General features: G+C 37.3%; 1 protein-coding gene across 2 annotated transcripts in view; it reads left to right on the top strand.

The window, feature by feature from the left end:
- Positions 1-19207, top strand: part of ANO1 (anoctamin 1) — a 90201-nt gene that overhangs the window by 65679 nt on the left and 5315 nt on the right. For both annotated transcript variants that reach the window (XM_062577129.1, XM_062577130.1), the window contains exons 13-23: positions 1551-1633; positions 4334-4405; positions 7935-8009; positions 9633-9834; positions 10558-10669; positions 11379-11436; positions 11542-11642; positions 12117-12262; positions 14193-14345; positions 16780-16832; positions 18804-18988. In XM_062577129.1, coding sequence (XP_062433113.1) covers positions 1551-1633; positions 4334-4405; positions 7935-8009; positions 9633-9834; positions 10558-10669; positions 11379-11436; positions 11542-11642; positions 12117-12262; positions 14193-14345; positions 16780-16832; positions 18804-18988 — 1240 coding nt within the window. The remainder of the gene's footprint in view (positions 1-1550; positions 1634-4333; positions 4406-7934; positions 8010-9632; positions 9835-10557; positions 10670-11378; positions 11437-11541; positions 11643-12116; positions 12263-14192; positions 14346-16779; positions 16833-18803; positions 18989-19207) is intronic.

The raw sequence follows: 19207 nt of genomic DNA, 5'->3' as shown, positions 1-19207 counted from the left end.
ATGAAATATGAAAATACAGGTATACTTGGCAAAGAGGTGGTGCCTTGCTACTCCATTATACCTGGCACATTAACTCACTGCTCTTCAAATGAGCTAACAGCTGGCTGTGTTTCAGATGTAATATTTTCATTTTACATTTTTGTAAGTCAATGCCATAAAATGATTTCTAGTAGCAGTAAGAAACAATATACCTTTCATTTTTCATACTTCTCACTGACATGGAAACTGTAGACCACAGTGCAGGAACTCCCAGGGGTGAGGAAAGGGGAGGGAATTCCAGGATCATGACACAGACTCTTTTAAGATATGATTAGGATGATACTGATTTACGGGAAGTATATAGCTTGTACAGGGGTTCGGTTATTGGTTTTGCACGTAAGAGTTTCACTTGAAAAACTAATGAATGCTATGACCATCACGTGGTTCCAGTCATCGTAGTGTCCTTTCCTCTCTATTCAACCTTGTTACCCTCTCCCTGCCTCTGGCTTTTCTGAATATGATCGCAAATGTTTCTGAGCACATCTGTTTATACTCACTGCAGAGAACTCCCCTGGGGACCCCATTTCTCGGTAGACTTGCCTCTTTCATAATCGCTTATTTATTATAGCGTACTGGTGTATTCCCAGCATCTAAATATGTCCTCTGAGAACTTCCTCAGTCTCAGAGGCAGAGACACTGATACAGGCGGGGAGTATTTGTTGTGACTCAAGAATTGCTTTAGTGGTGTTTCTTTTCGGTGAGTCTTCTTCAACGAAAAAGAAAAGGTCGATGTTCATAATTTCAAAAAATAAAAAAAAAAATTAAAGGTTTCCTCTTTAATCATCTGCCCGCCTTCAGCTTTTACACTGCCATGAGTGTGTGAGTTTGGGTGTCATTATCAGAGCTAACCAGACCCTTGTAAGCACTGGATGGATGTAATTATAACAACATACAATGCTTTGTATTACTACCTTTTAGGGAATAACTATACCACTAAAAGCACACATACAGAAATATAACTGCTTTAACGTGTATAAGGCTTTAAATGAGCTATATTTTGTATCACTAAGAGGCAGTTTTGTTCAGATTTATGGACAGATTTACATAGAAATCAAGACCAACTGTATCATTAGTCATCTGCGCAAATTTAAGTTTGGGTGTCTGACTTTTAGACCCCTTAAAAATTGTATGAATCTTTCCACATGAAGGCATGGATATAATAAACGCCCATTCTTTTAGCTTACATTAAAAAAAAAAAAAAAAAAAAAAAAAAAAAAGATTGGCTCCTAGAACTGATGATCAATATTTCCCAGACGGATCTTACTACTGAATAAAAGACTAATAGAAATGGAGTAAAGTTAAACTGGCCCTGTGTACTATACAGTATCGTATCTGCTGAGACCTTCTGGAGATCAGAACCTGCAGATTTACACCAACCTAATGAAAATGAGTTTGGCCAGTATGCCTATTCATAGCAGTTACAAATTTAAGACAAATTCTAACCCAGGCTGATACAATTTCAGACTTTTTATAAAATGTCTAAATAATTATTTTAAAAACTCTTATTCCAGCTGCTACGTTTATGGAACACTGGAAGAGAAAACAGATGCGTCTCAACTACAGATGGGACCTGACTGGCTTTGAAGAGGAGGAGGTTTGTCACTTAAGTTCTGACTTTTTGACTTCCATCATTGTATTATAAATAGTTTTTTACTTTGAGCTGCTAGACATTGCTTCATGGAATACTACTCCTGCAGTATTCCATCATGTAAAAAAAAAAAAAAAGGAAAATCCTGTACATGAACTCTTTGAGGTTTTTATAGGAAGAGTATGACTAGTACACGTTGTTGCCATAGAAACATAATTGTATAGCCACAAAATCCTTTTTTTTTTTCTTTTTTTTTTTTTTTTTTTTTTTTTTTTAATATGTAGTCAGGTCACACCTAGGAGTGCAGGCATGGAATATACAGCTCATGCATTACTCCCTGGCTGCTGTCAGGGTGCTAACAACCACGGACCTCATTTAGCTCGCACTGCTGTAAATCAGTACTGAACGCATTGAAGTTGATAAAGTTACGGCATTGTAAAAGAGCACTGAAAAAATCCCATTAACTTTAATGATGCCGGATCAAGCCCTGACTTGGCAAATACCTAAGAAAATATTGCCAGACATGTGGGTTTGGGGCACTGGGAGGGACACAAATGTGGAGGTGGTAGTTTTTTGCGTATGCCAAAAAAAAAAAAAAAAAGTCCACGACAGATTTATATTAAATGTGCTAAGTGGTGTGAAAGGAGAAGTGGCCAGATCTGTACAAAAAGAAAATAAAAAAGGATATTACGAATCAGTGAAGTTCTAGAAAGAAAGGAGAGAAAACAGTCAGTTGAGAATCTGTTTTACAGTCAACTTTTGATTTTGTCATTTTACAACAATGGATCATAGCGGAGCAACAGCCGTGCAGTCGTGCCTTTGACTTTAATGCATTTCAGAACGGACTGCAGCATGCAATAGAGGTCTTCTCTGTTGTCCCATCATATTCAGAAAACTATGACAATCCCACCACAAAGTCTGAGCAAGAACTTACACTTTGTGTAAAAGCTCACTACTTTGCTACTTATCTGCATGGATTTTTTACTATTGTTGTGAAAACAAATACGACTGTACCTGTCATATCTTTAGATGTTCTGAATAGGTGCACAACACATTGTTCAATTTGCTGAAACAAATTCTTTGTGGGCCCTTGGCTATACAGTGTGCCATGCAGCTTGGTGAGCCTAGTACAGTTATTGCTCCCCTCCCTGCCAGAAATTTTTGTGCTAGAATTACCTCCTCTTAACATTTATTTCTCCTCCATAATATATTGAGGCACACTATGGAAGCAGCCTCTCTGCCATGCACTTTGCTAGATTATATCTACTTTACTGGGAGAGAGTATGGGGATTTACTTCCTGGATACTATACTACTCTTTTATTTTTGGTAACTTGTTGTTAGCATACATGAAAGTGGAAAGGATTAACTGTATCTTTCCGATGACTATCTCCTTTATGTCTGAGTTCAAGAGCTCTGCACCACTACAATGTTGTGTGACCAAAAGCAGCAGCTGTTAATACAGTATATTTTGTTCTTTGCTTTGTACAGTCAACTCTAGATAACATGATCTTGAGTTCAGCAGAAAATTTAACCACCTCCTATTTCTGATTTTGGTGATTAAGTTGAAACTATGTGCTATAGGAAATAAGGGTTTCAAATGATATACTGAAATACAAAGTAGATCATCTTCTGGACTTTTTTCTTTAAGGACACTTAGTTCATATAATGTTTACAATGATGTTAGTAAACATCATTTAAAAGCATGAGTAGACCGAATTGCTTTGGTAATGTCTAGCCGTCTGCTGTACCTATCATTTAGTTTCATGTGATTTTTAAAATATAAATGCAATATAACCTGCTACAGTTCAATAATCAAATTTTTGTGTTTTGTTTTTTCTTTTTTCTTTTCTTTTTTTTTTTTTTTTTTTTTTGTGGATTTTTTTTCTGGTTTCCTGCAGGAGGCAGTCAAGGTTTGGAAAACTTTTTTTTAATTGCTTCTACCTTTTTTATTATATGTCTGCTGATGAAAGACATCTTTTGATCTTAGCCTTTTCTTTTTCCAGCATCAGATTTTCTTTAGAACTCCATTGATTCTTTTTTCCTTTCCATCCTTCCCCTCTCCACTTGTTTAGACCTTTTTCAAGTCTCTTCTGTTCTCCATCCAATGCATAATTTTGAGTATTTTCTGAATCTTTTAGCTTTCTCTTTGTATTTCTGAATGTTTCCTTCATCCTCTCCTCTAAAGTATATGGGCAATCTGTGAGTGCTGTCAAAGATAAGACTAGGACATCTGAACTTGGTCCATCTGAAGACCAACTGTCAATTGTGTGAGTTCCCACAGCTGCATGTTTTGCATATTTACAGCAGATAAATTTCCTTCATGAGCTGAGGATCACAGAAATTACAATCAACAACATGTAAAATCTGATTTTTATCAAAAAGAAAAGTCATTGAAATCTAAGCATATCACATGCTTTGAACCATGCTCTCTGCAGGTTGCGCTGTATACTCTTATGTATTACATTCAGTCTACATAGGGTTATGTGCAGGTGTCTGATAGGGATTGCAGAGTGGTGGTTTCTGCTGTAGAATTTAGAATGGTACTGTATTTTTACATATTCTTTAATTTACACTCAACTATCAATTGACAGAATTCAATTAGAAAACTTGGGAATTATCAGGAAATCAACCTGCCATTCATTCATACATAGCTGATAGAGAAAACAAATAATTTTGCTTTTTCTTAAGTATAACTTACTTCACAGGATCATCCAAGAGCAGAATATGAAGCTAAAGTTTTAGAAAAATCACTGAGAAGAGAATACAAACACAAAGAGGTATGGTAAAAATATTCATATTTTGACCTTTTAAAAAGCTGTGAAAAAGCCCAATTGTAGCAGGCACTGTTTCAAGACCAGGAGAAAAGAAAAAAGCAGGAAAAAATAGAGACACTCTATATTGTGTTTAAATTACAAGTATTTTCAATCCTAGCCTCTATGTAATACATTGTAAATTTTAGTACACAGCACCTGATTATGTCTGGAAATGTCTTCAATAATAGTATACAGCAGTGTATTTTAAGGAAGTTAATCCATCCTCATTGAACGCGAGTTCCTGTTAGGCTAATGAATAAAGTTGGAGCGAACTGGTAGAGAACACCTTATCCTGTGCTATTATAAGTAACTAAAGTTTCTCAGGAGAGGTTCTTCTGTCTTGCTACACGCATCCTCATGACATCTTCATTTTAATCTTGGAGCTAAAATATGAGGTTCTGTACATATTCTATATGTACAGAACATATTCTAGTTGAAGAATTTTGGATAGTTTTTCCATCCTAAAAAGGCAGCCTCTCATGGCCTTCTCATCTTTGCAGTAGATCTTGCTTTTGTGTTCTGGAAATGGGAACAGTGTCTTGACTGATGTATGTTTCCAACTTTTGAAATTGCTCTAAAACACGAATATTCTGCTACTGAATTCGAATGTATTTTTTATTTTTTTTCTTACGTCTTGAGGTCTTACTGTTTTAGTAAATTATCTTTTTGATAGAGTATTAATTAGGAGTATTCACACCAATTTTCTTGCCAAATTCTAGCTTTGGTAATAATGTTCCACCTCTTAAAAATAGCTTCCCTTTTGTTTCACTGAGTAAGGTATCCCTCACTACTTCATTTAATTTGTTCTTTTCTCTTGCCTTGAAAAAGGTGCTGCCTGTCGTACTGATGGGCAGTGCAATTCCTCTGAGGAGCTTCTATACTCTTCCGCTGGAGGCTGTAATTCCATATTGCTCTTTGTCAGCAGCAGACCACTTTGAAAAAGCCCCCAGTCTCCCCCAAATGCTTGTTTCAAGGCTACTTCCCCCTTACTTGCAAGAATTCAACTGTTTGTGTGACCGCATTTTTTAAGCAGAGAAGTAAATGCTCTTGCTTAAACAAAATCTGTCAAAAAGGTGTTGGCAGAAATTCCTCTTTTGAATCTGTTGCTGGTGGAATAGTAGCACGGAACCGTGGCTGAAACTGAGGGGTTAGACGGTGGAAAGCCCTATGAGAATATAACTGTGGTAACCATGTTAACATGGAGCATGCTGTAATAGACAATATGCATAATGTGGATTGGCATTGAATTAAATGTGTCTGATTTTGTCATGTGCTTATACTTAAGGAATGATATGCCCTTAAAGGATGCTACAAAGCTGATATTGATATATTCGAGTTTATTTATAGAACACAATGCACACACAATACGCAAGCCTTTTAGTGTAGTGCGGAATACCTTACTTGCAGCATTGCTTTGAAGTCCCTTGCAGAAGAAAAAGAATTTGGATTGCTGCCCATTTACGTGCTAGATAAACAATGTTGAATACAGATTCTTTGTATTTAACTAAATATCTGTAACTTGCTTTTCTTTTTGGTGTATTAGAAGTTCAGACCTTGAATGTAGAATACTGTAGGATAACGGGACAATTAATGAATCATGACCTCAAAATATCAGAGTATGAAAGCTGAGCAATTATGACAGGACTTTTTTTTTCTTTTTTTAAACAGACTATTTATAACTTTTTGGGCTCTGTTCAATTTGGATGTTGCTAATTTGGGAAACGTGAGAAAATGAGTCTTTATGAAAGACTCAGTAATTATCTTTCATTGGATCTGGAGTGTTAAAGTTCTAATTCAGCAGTGATAAGATAACTGGGAGATCTACTTAAGGAAAAACTATCCAAAGCCAACCTAGAATTTCCTCATATTTTTTTCTTCAAAAGTCACATAAAGTAAGTTATTTTTGAAGACAAAATTTACAGAGATACTTTACACATCATAAAGAAAAAAGAAGGTTGCAATCCTAAATGCAAAGAAGAAAATCCTTTGCCAGGTCAACTTGAGCTCTGAACCTTGAGCAAAGTGTTTGGGGCAAGGAGAGCAGTTTGTTGTTGCTGTGGGGTTTTCTTTATATATGTTTTTTTTTAATTAATCTAAAGCTGAAACATGAAGCATTGAGCAAACTAACAGAGCATTTGCTTGTTGCTAAACTGCTGTGTACACTGACTCAGTAGAGAGCCTAGAGATTAATTTAGCAGTGCTTTGTAACATTGTGTTGCACGATCCTTTTCTGTTTCCTTTAATTGCCATCAGAAGCATCGATATTTTCCAGAAGAGACAGCAAACAAATGGAGACAAACAGTCAAAACAATCATGGCTGGGGTGAAATTGGTACTTTTTATTCAAACTTGTGAAGAAATTAAAATTATGAGTAATTATGGAAGACTCAAATCAATTGTTTTTATCAAAAAAAAAAAAAAAAAAAAAAAAAAAAAAAAACTTCGGCTGTTGAACTTTTGTGTAATCTTTGCCTTTAGTTCTGTTGTCGTTCCTCTGCCCCTGCCCCTTCTTCAGTACTTCTTTAGTCACTGTTTCTGCATGTTGGGAATGGCACTGCTTGGCTCATCTTAGCTTCACTATATTGGATAGATGTTGTGCTTTGCAATGGAGCATGGGCCATGTGTTTGAAGTGTTGCTTGCTCTTTGAGAATAACATGTATATGCTAAGAACAGAATTTAGGGTAATATTTTCAAATTTTAAAGTAATATTTTTATGTTCATTATAATGTGTGCATTGCCTTCTGTAATGTTACTTTGTTGTTTACTTTTTGGTGTTTAGAAACAATTCCTGACTTCAAAGTTTATGAAGGAATCCAGATCAGCAATATTATTCTAAATGAGATGTTCATAGCCAAATAGAGAGTGGGAGAAGCAATGGGTGATTGACGGCACTTAGGATATTCAGCAATGAGTTATTTTATGTACCTGTGTTGACTCCTACCGAGACATTCTGCTGAACGCAGCATGGATAGTCAGGTGCTCAGATTACTGCTATTGAAGCAATGTGAAGTCCATCGCACAGCAAAACAAAATCTTCCCTGCCCAACGGGTGTTGATCCTGCAAGTCTCCAGCAGCATAGTTAATCTATATTTCAGTGGCATCAGTTCTGTAAATGCAGACTTTAGATATTATTTGGGGATGAAGAAGAGAGGGAGGTGAATTTTTCCAGGGAAAGCAAAAGAAAATATTTAACAGTAGAAGAGATCTTACATCACAGATGATAGAGTATTTGCACATTTCCTTCAAAAGGTATTTAGAAAAATTTGTTTGATTTTTTGCACTGTGCAGCTGCTTGACCAATTTGAACTTAGATATCAAGTAAACAGTTTCTTGTTTGGAATTGTAACTGTAAACACTGTGTCTGCATCTTCTAACTGGTTGTGTATTTGTGGTCCTTCTTCTCCATGTTTTTGTCAAATGCACAAATAGAAAATATTTTTTTTTGCTGCTCTGTCTCTATTTAATTTCATCATTTTTTTTTTCAAATTTTAGACCGACAAAGAAAAATTGACATGGAAGGATCGTTTTCCAGCCTATCTCACCAATTTTGTTGGCATCATCTTCATGGTAAGAACATCTGAAATGTACATTACCGAGTCATTGCTTGGAACAGAATTGATACAAATGTTAGTGAAAGCATGACAGGCCATCAGATTGATTGTCTGCAGTGACTTTTTCCACTGAAAAAAATCCAAACACTTTACTGTTTTGTAACTGGCAAACTTTTAAAGAGATTGAATCCTAAATTGCCTCTGCTATCAGTGAAGAAATAACTGTATTTGAAAGTGGCAAGTGAGAAATGAGAGCGATGGATAATACCACCACCACTGATGGAACAAAACTTTAGAAGTACATAGGGCTAGAGAGTGGCATAATGTTTATTCTGAAGTTTTTTGAAAACATGATATAGCAAATTGCAATCTGGATTGCAAGGATTTTTACTAAATCAGTCGAGTTTGAGGCTGTACAATACAATGGGAGAATTGAAAACAGGGAATTTAATTCAAGAAAAAGGAAAAATAATGATTAGAACAACGTTTATCCATTTGCTTACAAAGCCTTTAAGCCATTTCCCTTTAAAACAAATTTTGAAGGAAATAATAATTAAAATTGTGCAACTGAGTAGCAGATGGATAAAAAGTTTTAAGCCCTTTCCAAAGGTAGAATATGCCAAACTAACTTTTGTTTGTTTGTTTTGGTAAAATGTCTGTTTTCAGAAAATGGAGATGCGGTAAATCCAGTCTCTGTGGATTTGTGCGATGTGGAAGTGATTAGTTGAAGGAGGAGGAACTGGAATTAATATTGTTATTGTACACTGAGAAATAGCCTGGCTAAATGAGATACTAAATGAAATCTTTTTGAAGGGAAATGCTGTGGCAAAAGCAGGTGTCTTTAGCAGGCTTCCCTCAAGAAGGGATGCAAAAGGGCCGTGCAGGTGATGAGGTTAGGATGATCTGGGTGACAAACTCCTCGCTTCATCTGGAAGCTATGTGCGACTTAGCAGATGACGGGAACACCCTTGTCGCATCACCTTGCAAAGCCCAGGTCTGCGGTATTTTCTGCATCTCCTGTAATTTCACTGGGAGCTGAAGAATTGCTGCCTTTTAAGTATCATGTTATTAATGTATTCTCTATTTAAGCAATGAAAAGTGAGTAAGACTCTTTCCCACATACCTTTTTACTCTCAGCTCCATGTGTCTGGTATTTGGTGTTCTTTACATTGTGCTGAAGCATTAGATTTAACTTCAATTCGGGACAGACTAGAGAATCTTCATAGGGAATTGGAAGGCATTTATGCAGACTTAAACTGAAACACTCCTCTGCATCAGCCTTGCTTTTCCTTTTTTATAAGGCAAATACTATGTATACATGCTATTGCTATTAGAACTGAAAGGGAGTACACTAACATTTTAATATAAACAAGTATTTTACATTTGGGTGCCTCTTAAAAAGCCTTTTGCATGTGAAGGTATCATAATTATATCATTTTTTTTCATGTGATGGTCTCATTAGTAGCAAGAGAGGATCTGATTGTTCCACAGCTCACTAAAGCAACTGGAAGCCTTTATATAGAATTTGGTAGACTTGGGATGTGACCAGAGATCCTGTTGTTAAGATTATTGCTAAGTCCAATGCAAAGGAATTATAGTTAATTTTTTTAATAAGAAACTATGCTATTCTTAATTGCAGGTTGGGCTGACATTTGCTATCGTATTTGGAGTCATAATATACAGAATCTCAACTGCAGCAGCTCTAGCAATCAGTTCAACTCCATCTGGCCGGTCAAGTGTTAGGGTCACTGTCACTGCCACCGCTGTCATTATCAATTTGGTTGTCATCATCATCCTGGATGAAGTATACGGCTGCATAGCAAGGTGGCTAACTCAAATCGGTGGGTTCAAATCCTCCAGTCATGTCTGTTAATGCAATTATGAGAGGACAAAAAATGACCTGCTGTTATGACTAACTTCAAACTGGTAGCAAACCCAAGAAATTCAATTGTAAGGCTAAAATTCTTGCTAGTTATTTAGCAATATCAAGGTGCACGTAGTGTCAGCTTTATTTTTAGTGTTTCTTTCAGCTGTGGTACTGATCTCTAACCCAGTTATGGGTGACATGGATGCAGCAGAAATTCCTGTACCTAATCTTGAATTTGAACTGGACTCTTCTATATCACACAATTACTAGTTTCATATTTTTACTATTATTTATTTGGCATAAGACCAGTCAAGAAATGAAAAACAGTGAATGCAAAAAATACTGTAGAAAAAATATTCTGAATGATTTGCAAAAACATCAGAAGGTCCAGAAAAAGGTCCAGAAAACTTTTCAGATAAGTATTTGTCCATTCTGCAAACAAATATTATTGTGGAGGTCAACCAGATGTGAAATGAAATTGGAATTATTGTTGTAATGCAGCTGAACAGTAGGATCTGTAGCAGATTTACCACTGACCTCAGTGAGGCCATATTGGTTTAACCATTCCGAAGATATATATACACCCCTGTATTTAAAGGGTGGCTGACAGTTTCCGAAGTCCATATTTATAAGATTTTGAAATGCTCCAGATAGGATATTCTCTTAAAGTTTCTTATTTATGTCATATGGTTTCCAGAGGTTCCAAAAACTGACAAGAATTTTGAAGAGCGTCTGATTTTTAAGGCTTTCCTTCTGAAATTCGTCAATGCCTATACACCCATTTTCTATGTTGCTTTCTTCAAAGGCCGGTGAGTATTGGAAGACGTCGTTTAGGATTTCAGCTTGTGTTTTGTGAGGCAGCTGTAGCTGAGCCTGAGAAAAGGGCTGTATAATAAAATAACTGTGGTTTAAAAAATCCTCAGTATTGGATTAAAAACTACAGCCTTACGGGATAAAGCAATGATCTTTGTGATTCTGCTGTTCCAAATTTGTTAAAGCCATTTTGCCAACTTAACTTTCTACGTTCAGATATAATGCCCCAGGTATTGTCTATTTATCGCTCTCTAACTTTACATCTAGCAAGCAGTATCTCTCCTCTTGCAACCAGCATGAAAATACAAAGCTAAAATGAACTCCGTATCACATGTTCTGGCTAATGCAGCAGATAAGAGGTTGGGTGCCCACATGTAGTCCAAACACGTTAAGATGCACCTTAGCGGATTTTTGCAAAGATGCCCCTGTGATACTAGGGGGCACGTAAACAACTCAGTAAAAACTGTAAGTCAAGTTAGCACTTGACCCCCAAAAATGAACCAATCAAAGAAAGAAACAAACAAACAAAAAAAACCCCAGGAAAATGCCAAAACGGGAAATACCTAATTACTTTCCTTGCTTTTTCAGAACTAACCATTAACTTGCCCCACACAAAGGTATAACATTTCACAGTCGACTTCAGGAATCAATTAAGAAAAATACATATTATATATGAGGTTTATAATTCTAACCATTGTGTTCTAGATTTGTTGGACGTCCAGGAGACTATGTGTACATTTTTCACTCTTTCCGCATGGAAGAGGTAATTACATTTTACCCTGTCTGTGATCTCATCACCTGGGAACAGCATCTCGCACTGTTAGAGCGATGCAGATGTTCTGATTTGCGTTTCCTCTGTCCGCTTTAGTGCGCTCCTGGTGGCTGCCTAATGGAGTTGTGTATCCAGCTCAGTATTATCATGTTGGGCAAACAGCTGATTCAGAACAATTTATTCGAGATTGGCATCCCGTAAGTTGCAAGGTTTTTTATGTGTGTATGCATGACTTTTTACCGTGTCTATAATACAGTGTGTATTATCTGCCTGTTGATATGAAGTTGTTTTGTAGGCTTCATAAAAGATCTTTACAGGCTCTGCCTGTTCTATATAGTAAATATTTTTGTTCTACAGCACTGTCTGCCAATGTTGTAACATCAAACAATGCTGACATCTTTGAAAAGTGTTAGGAGATATCTTGATTTCCTCCTGGTTAGCAGTAGGTATAATACTGAATGTGAGATTTAGCTATGACAAAGTTTGAGTATCTGTATATGCTCATCTGTGATGTTTCCTTTTCGTATATTGTAACTCTTGTATAGTTTTTATTAAAATATACATAGTTTGTTGTGTCTGTTAATATAAAATAACTGTCAATCTTCATCCACCTGAGAATTGGGCACTGCAACCAGAATAGCTGGCTAATTGAATCGTTCCATTTCTTCCAGAAAAATGAAGAAATTTATAAGATACATGAAATTAAAGCGTCGACGTTCTTTAGACCATGAAGAGCACATGAAAAAAAAGCAGCGTTATGAAGTGGACTATAACCTGGAGCCTTTCGCTGGACTTACCCCTGAATACATGGAAATGAGTGAGTGAGGTGGAAAGGAGGCATTTTAAGCCATAATTAATCTGATTAATTGGGATACATAGATGAGGTTTTTCAACTGCAGATTTGGTGGAGAGTGGATAAGATGCATGTTAGCTTAATTATTAAAGTGTATACTCTGGGACTGTAGCACATTTCAGCCAACCATTAGCTGCTACAGGGATGAACTGTGCTATTTTGTGTTCATGGTACCTTACAATAGCACTATACATTAGATATTTTCTATCAAGCTATATGACATATTACTGCCAAGTTTTACATGCAAATAATTAATAGTATAAAATTGAGATTTTGAGGCATATTTTGTCTTCAATTGCACCTAGGTTGGAAATAGCTTATTAAATTTAATTCAGATATTACAGTTTCCACTGTGTATTTTCACTCCAGACTGACTGTTTTCTGAAATCTGGACTTAATGTTCTCGAAGAGATTTGTGCCTGTTGACCAGGTGGTACTTGACAGATTGCATAAATATTTCTCAATTAAATCGTTATGTTGATCAATTAATATGGAACTTAAGCAGTCAGCTTAAATTAGCTCTGCTAATTTAAAACTCTAAACTCTAAAGCTGCATTTCTTCTTCTGCTTCCACTGAAAGGCTGAAAAGAACTGCAGTATATAATGCTGTTTGCAACAGTATCAGAAGTTCCTGAAGGCTCAGTCAAATGGGCGATCTTATTTAGTATTTTCAGGAATGGCTAGGCAAAACAATTAGAAAAGGATAATGAAATATGTTAATACCAAAAATTGGCATGTATAGTAAAAACAGGGGCAGGTTAGAATATTAGATGACCTTGAGTTTCAGAGCAGTCAAAACAGAGTGGAAATTTAATAGTACAAAATATGAGGTCATGTTATCAATTCTTAAGAATAAGAATATATGCAATTAGTTACATCAGCAGTTGGAAGTAATGAAGAGAACGATTGGGCTATAACAGTAACAGGATAAGCATGTTATGAACATGATGTGTTCATGAAACAAAAGCCAATGTGATCCCAAGATGTAGCCAGCAGGTTATTTCCAGTAAGGACAAAGAATCAGTAACGTCATTTATGAAGCAGGGGTAAGACCAAGCTAAGCTGAAGCCCTCTGTAGAGTTCTTTTCACCCACGCTTGGAAGGGATGAGTGCAAACTGGAACAGGTGCAAGAAAAGCTGCTGAGATGATCAGAGAAAGAGGTTGTTATGAGAGCACCATAAAGATCTTGGCTTCTTTCAGAATGCAGAATGACAGCTCAAGGGAGCCAGAGATCACTTTCTTTAAATACACATAGCAGGTTAACATTAGGAAGAGTGAAGATCTGTGTAAACTAATGAACAAGGTTAATAGGACAACAAATAGATGTTATCATGAATAGATTTGGGCTGGCATGAAGAGGGCTTTTGAACTTCAGAAGAAAAAGCATCCAGGGGGATTAGTGAGGGCTCAAAGCCCACCTCATGGAGCATGTTGAGTTCACATGGGAGCTAATACAGTCCCTGGAGGCAGCAGATGACAGGACTCAATAACCCAGAAGAGCTGCTGTAATACCATGTTCTTCATATCACTCCTCGGTCAAGAATTGTTGGGGACAGATTTTAGCCTAGCACCACTTCCCCAGCTCCTGCCCTTCCCTGTTCATGGCACAGAGCAGGTAGTGCCAGTTTTGCCGATGGTGGGGAATGGTATTTGATGCTTCCCCACGTTTCTGGTTACTTTGCCTTCCTGAACCAGCCCTGGCTTTTGGAAGAAGTGTCTGCATGGAGTACCAGTCACTCCAACTGTTTCTAGGGGAAGACACAGTAACCCAGGCAGTATGTTTTAGTCTCCCAATAAGTGGTGTCTTGTTAGGGGGAATGGTACTGACATGATGCTGCGTGCGTTTGACAAATACCGACCATATCCATTGAAATTGGTTTTTTTTCTTTTCAGTCATTCAGTTTGGATTTGTAACCTTGTTCGTTGCATCCTTCCCACTGGCTCCGTTGTTTGCTTTGCTGAACAACATCATTGAAATCCGTCTAGATGCAAAAAAATTTGTTACCGAGCTGAGGAGACCAGTAGCAGTCAGAGCAAAGGATATAGGTAAGTGCGCCTTGCTGTTATAACTCCCTGTTTGCTTATTCCTAGATTGATGGCAGGATGTTATTATGCTGAGTTAGTTTCATTAACAGGAAGATATTTACAGGACAATTCAAAACCTTAGACTATGGCTTAACTGTGAACTCTCATAATTTATCAAGCCTTTGCTTTTAAAATAGAAAGAGCAGTGCTTTAAATTTAGATTAATATTTTATTAAGTAAACAATATCACTTTTCAAATCAAAATGATCAATACAACAGTGAAATATGCTGCAAGGCTCTGCACATCAACAGTTCTTCCTGGCAATGCAAGTGTCTTGCAGAAGCAAAAATTTCTGCATTTAATTATTCTGGATGGAGCTGGAGAAATACACTTGGGAAGGAGAGGAGCCCAGAATGTCTGTGGATAAATGTATCCCTTCCTACTCAGCATGAATGTCAAAACTTGGGAGCTTGAAAGCTGCAGCAATTCTAACTGGAGTGAGGCTCCACAGTTGTACAATGATGGCAAAGCAGTCTGCCTTTTATCGCCGAGGGACTAAGAATGAGGCATATATGCAGTGATGGAGCTGCTTCTCCTAGCTGTTGCTTAACTGGGATATTCAAAAAAGCTCATTAAAATAATTATTCATATTACAAAGGAAGTCAGCAGGAGCCGAAGAAGTTTGCTATGAATTACTAAATTTGGTGTTATTTCTGGTATTGTGAACAGCAAGCAGAGCATTTCTGAGTGCTTGTTCTAGGATTATCCTAGAACTGAAGAACACATTTATGTTGTTGTGTTATTGTCTTCACCTTGACATTGCTTTTGCTGTGCTCATTAGAAGCTGGGGACAAGTTTTTTTGCCTTTTTTTTTTCTTTTCCTCAGAGGGTATTAATTGCAGTTTATTGCAATCCAGGCCCAATCAGAGAATTCCTAAAGTCAGAAATCATGAGATGACTGTAGGCAAACCAGATGAGATTTTAGGTAGGCACCGGCAGAGTTGGTAAAGGGAGGTTGTACCTAGTAAAGGCTGTATGTAATCACTGCCTGTGAGTGGAGGTCTAGCTTGGCTGCTGCTGATACTGCAATGTATTTTTCTGACATTAAATTCTGTACTCTGTGCAGGCTAACTTATGTATGCCGTGCCAGAAGACCAAAACTGTAGAAAGTGTATGTCAGTCATCAAGCAAAGGATTCTGTCACGCTATAAGAATCTTCTGGAGATGTAACATTGTATAAAGCCTCTTAGATCTTTCTTCCTCCTTAGCTCCAGAATAGCAGATTGGCTCATCAGGGCTGTAACCAAACATACCTGATAGCAGCCCTTGATTTTTTTCTATCACTCATACTTTGCAGAACTCAAAGGTCAGAGATTTACCCTTTCAAGTAGTACAGAATCAGGCCATACATTAGTTTACATATATTACTTGCAAATGTACATGGCAGTTAGGAAAGAAACTATATTTAGCCCTTAACAGATACGCTTTCTGCCTTTCCCACTAACTACCAGTTGTCGCTACTGATTCTGACAGTGAACAAAGATATGCTTTGGTTTTAAAGAAATGATGGAAAAGGACAATCAAGCTTTCTCTTACTAAGTATATAGTACTGAGTCTTGTATGTCCATCCTTCAAGATGAGTTTCACCAAGGGCCAGAGGAGTCAAGATCCAGGCTGCTGGGGCTTTTTTAGTGAAAAAAAAAAAGGTGTGGTTACATACTTCAGAGTCATCAGCACAGACTGAATCTAGCACTTGAAACACTTCAACTAAGGGGAAATTTTCAAGCTGTGGTGATGAAGAAGGGCAGAGCTGTGTACCTGGGTGACCTTTGGGCATCAGCCTCATGCTGCCTTCGCAGGGGTTGACCCTGAGCCTGTCTGTAGTTGTGTTGCATATTGTATGCACAGAGCCTGTGCTGAGAAGACGACCTGCTAGAGTTGCCAGATGCAAATGCAAAATCCCATCAGAGTGACTCTACTGAAGCTTTGCTTTCTCAAAATTGTTTCTCCTCATTATTTATCTTATACCCTCAGATTTGGATAGCTCTCCAAAACTAATAGATCAATATATTCTGTACTGCATCTGTGGGGAGTCCAGTTCCCCATCTGTAACTCTTTTTGCTCAAGTAGGAGAAATCATCTGAGCAAGTTTTAATGAAGTTTCATGATCTTTTTCTTTTCTACCTATGCTGGCATTTCTTTTTCTCACATTGGCCTTCCACTTCCTTAAAGGAGCTGTTAGCTCAAAACTTCTAAAAATTAGGTGCCTGAACACAGCTTTAGAAAACAGAGTTGGCTTCCTTTGCTTGCAGGTCTTTAAGTTGTTCTTTTTTTGTTTAAAATATACCTATAGTTTGGCACAGTCATAAGCATTCCTAACATTGTTAACTGAAAATGTCATTTATCTAATTCTAATGACTGCAGCAGTATTTACATGTTTGTCTCCTTCCTCAGGAATCTGGTATAATATCCTCAGAGGTATAGGAAAACTTGCTGTCATAATAAATGTAAGTAACTGCATGAATAAAACTTCTCTTTCAGTAGTCTGGCTCTTCCATTCTCTTCCATTGGTTTTATTTCAGCTTAAATCTCTTAAATTGAGTGAAATCATGTGATACAGAAGTTTTCTCAAAAATTAGTGAATCAGATCCAGTGTAAAATAAGTAGCTGCTGCAGCTTCTCTAGGATGTTTTCATAATATGGTCTTACTCTTCAAACAAGTAAAACCATAGCCATCTGCTTAAATACTACTTCTTTCTATTTTACTATTATGCACTATTACCACTAAGACTACTTAATTTCAGTGGCAAAACCTATTGCCACAGGAACTTTTAGGGTCAGATAGTCAAGTGGATATGAATTAGTTTGGCTGTCCCTCCATTGAAAATCTGGCCTTGAAGTGTTATAGTCTACTATCTATCACTCAGCTCTGGAAATCAAAGAAACTATTATTGTTTATTTCAGCAGTGAGTACTCCAGTCCTTAGAAAATTGCACACCTTAATATCAATTTTCATTGAATCATCTTGATTCCTCAGAAAACCTGTATTTTGTGGCCATTTGTGAACAGATGATCTCTCACTTGCTTCTGTTATATTTATGTAGTTACCTCATACTCGGTATGAATAGACACCCACCTCAGTCATCTTCAAGAATGACAAGTAGAAAACATAATGGAGCGCAATAGAGGCCATGCAGGGCTTATGGCCGTGGGTCCATAGGCTCCCTCATTTTCTCAAAAGTCTGTTCTGAAACTGCTGGTTCCTGTCAAATCCCTGGTGGTTGGACATGTGTCATTGCCATGCCTTTCTCCAGGTGGGAGATAAGGAGAAGAGACCCAACCTGGAAGCAGTCGAGGCTGCTGAGGCTTTGCAGCCCATGGGGCTCCTGCAGCGTAGAGGAGCTGCCACTTCACTCAGTTTCCCCCAGCCCCAGGAGGGAACTCTCAGTCAGAGCAAATCCAGCTTCCTGAAACCAACAGAGTCCCCCCTCCCCCTCCATGTTGGCGTCCAGGGGCTGGATCAAATCCTTTTTGCAGAGAGGGAAAATCCCTTCGCTTTGCCAACAAGTGTCTGCTGTTCTACAGCCAAACTATTGTATATTTTGGTATGCCACCTTAATTTGTCTTTACTGTTTCTCCTCTTTTCCTTTAGAAATAATTTCTTTATTTTCTGTTTTCTTCCATATAGTCTCTTTTTGTCATTATCTGGTGTTATTTTTCCCTCTTTGATCTATCTACTGTCCCTCTTTATCATAAATAAAGTAAAACATTTTGTACTGTTTGTTTCACATGTACATGAGATTTATGCCAGTAAGAAATGTTTCATAATAATAATAAATTAGAAGGGCCAAAGTTATGAAGAACTCGGCTAAATTTGCTGTCCTATATTTTGTGGATAATATTTTTATAAAACTTTTTAAATAACCAAATAACAGGAATTTTTTTGTGACCATAAAAAAAGGTTCAGTCTGCCCATCCTTTAATCTTGATAGAGTTAAAAAAATGCATAAAATAAATTCTCATTGCATTGCAAAAGCCCATTAAAAGAGTCAATTTGCCGTATGTTGTTCACAGAACAAAAAAATACATCTAAATGAATCAATTGGAGCTTATACAATCCATCAGAGACATGTAATTAGAAACAGCACTGTTTTGCCTTCCTCTGATGCTGGGGGGCATGACAGCTTCATTCTCCAGAAGAGTTCAAGTTGTTTTCCACATAAAAATCTTAGTCAACATGGAACCGCTCCATTTAATATTCTTCAGCTCAAAAGGATAAGCAGTTAAGTATCACCTTGTTGCAGCAGTTAGTCCATATTTAGGGCTCTGTGGGCTGCAGTTTCCTTTTTTTTAAATGAAGCAGCCCCCTATACAGCAGTCTCTAACTCAAGTGACTTCTTTGGGCAAGACATGCTTGAATGTATTATTAACTAAACACTGTCTAAATACTGCGCTCATTTTTTACTCTTATGGCTTAGGCATTTGTGATCTCATTCACATCTGACTTCATTCCACGCCTCGTGTACCTGTATATGTACAGTGAGAATGGCACCATGCATGGCTTCGTGAACCATACACTATCCTCTTTTAATGTCAGCGATTTTCAAGCAGGAACAGCTCCAAACGACCCTATGGATCTTGGCTACGAGGTCCAGATATGCAGGTATTCTTTTGAGTGATAACTAATTTTAAATATTTCCTCAGCTGAGAATATGACTTTTTTTTTTTTTTTTTCATTCCTGGGGTAAATCTAGGTCCCCTGTTTGTATTTTCAGTACCTGCTAAGCAGGTTGGTAGCCTTTTATATCAGATAGAGCCATTGCCTTGAAGTCTTGGCTTGCAGGTGAAGCAATCGCAATTCTTGAATATTAAGTACTGCTTA

The sequence above is a fragment of the Rhea pennata genome, chromosome 5 (genome assembly GCF_028389875.1).
Source record: "Rhea pennata isolate bPtePen1 chromosome 5, bPtePen1.pri, whole genome shotgun sequence".
In the NCBI taxonomy this organism is placed as follows: domain Eukaryota; kingdom Metazoa; phylum Chordata; class Aves; order Rheiformes; family Rheidae; genus Rhea; species Rhea pennata.
Note: the sequence above shows the minus strand (reverse complement) of the source record. Positions and strands in the feature narration are given on the sequence as shown.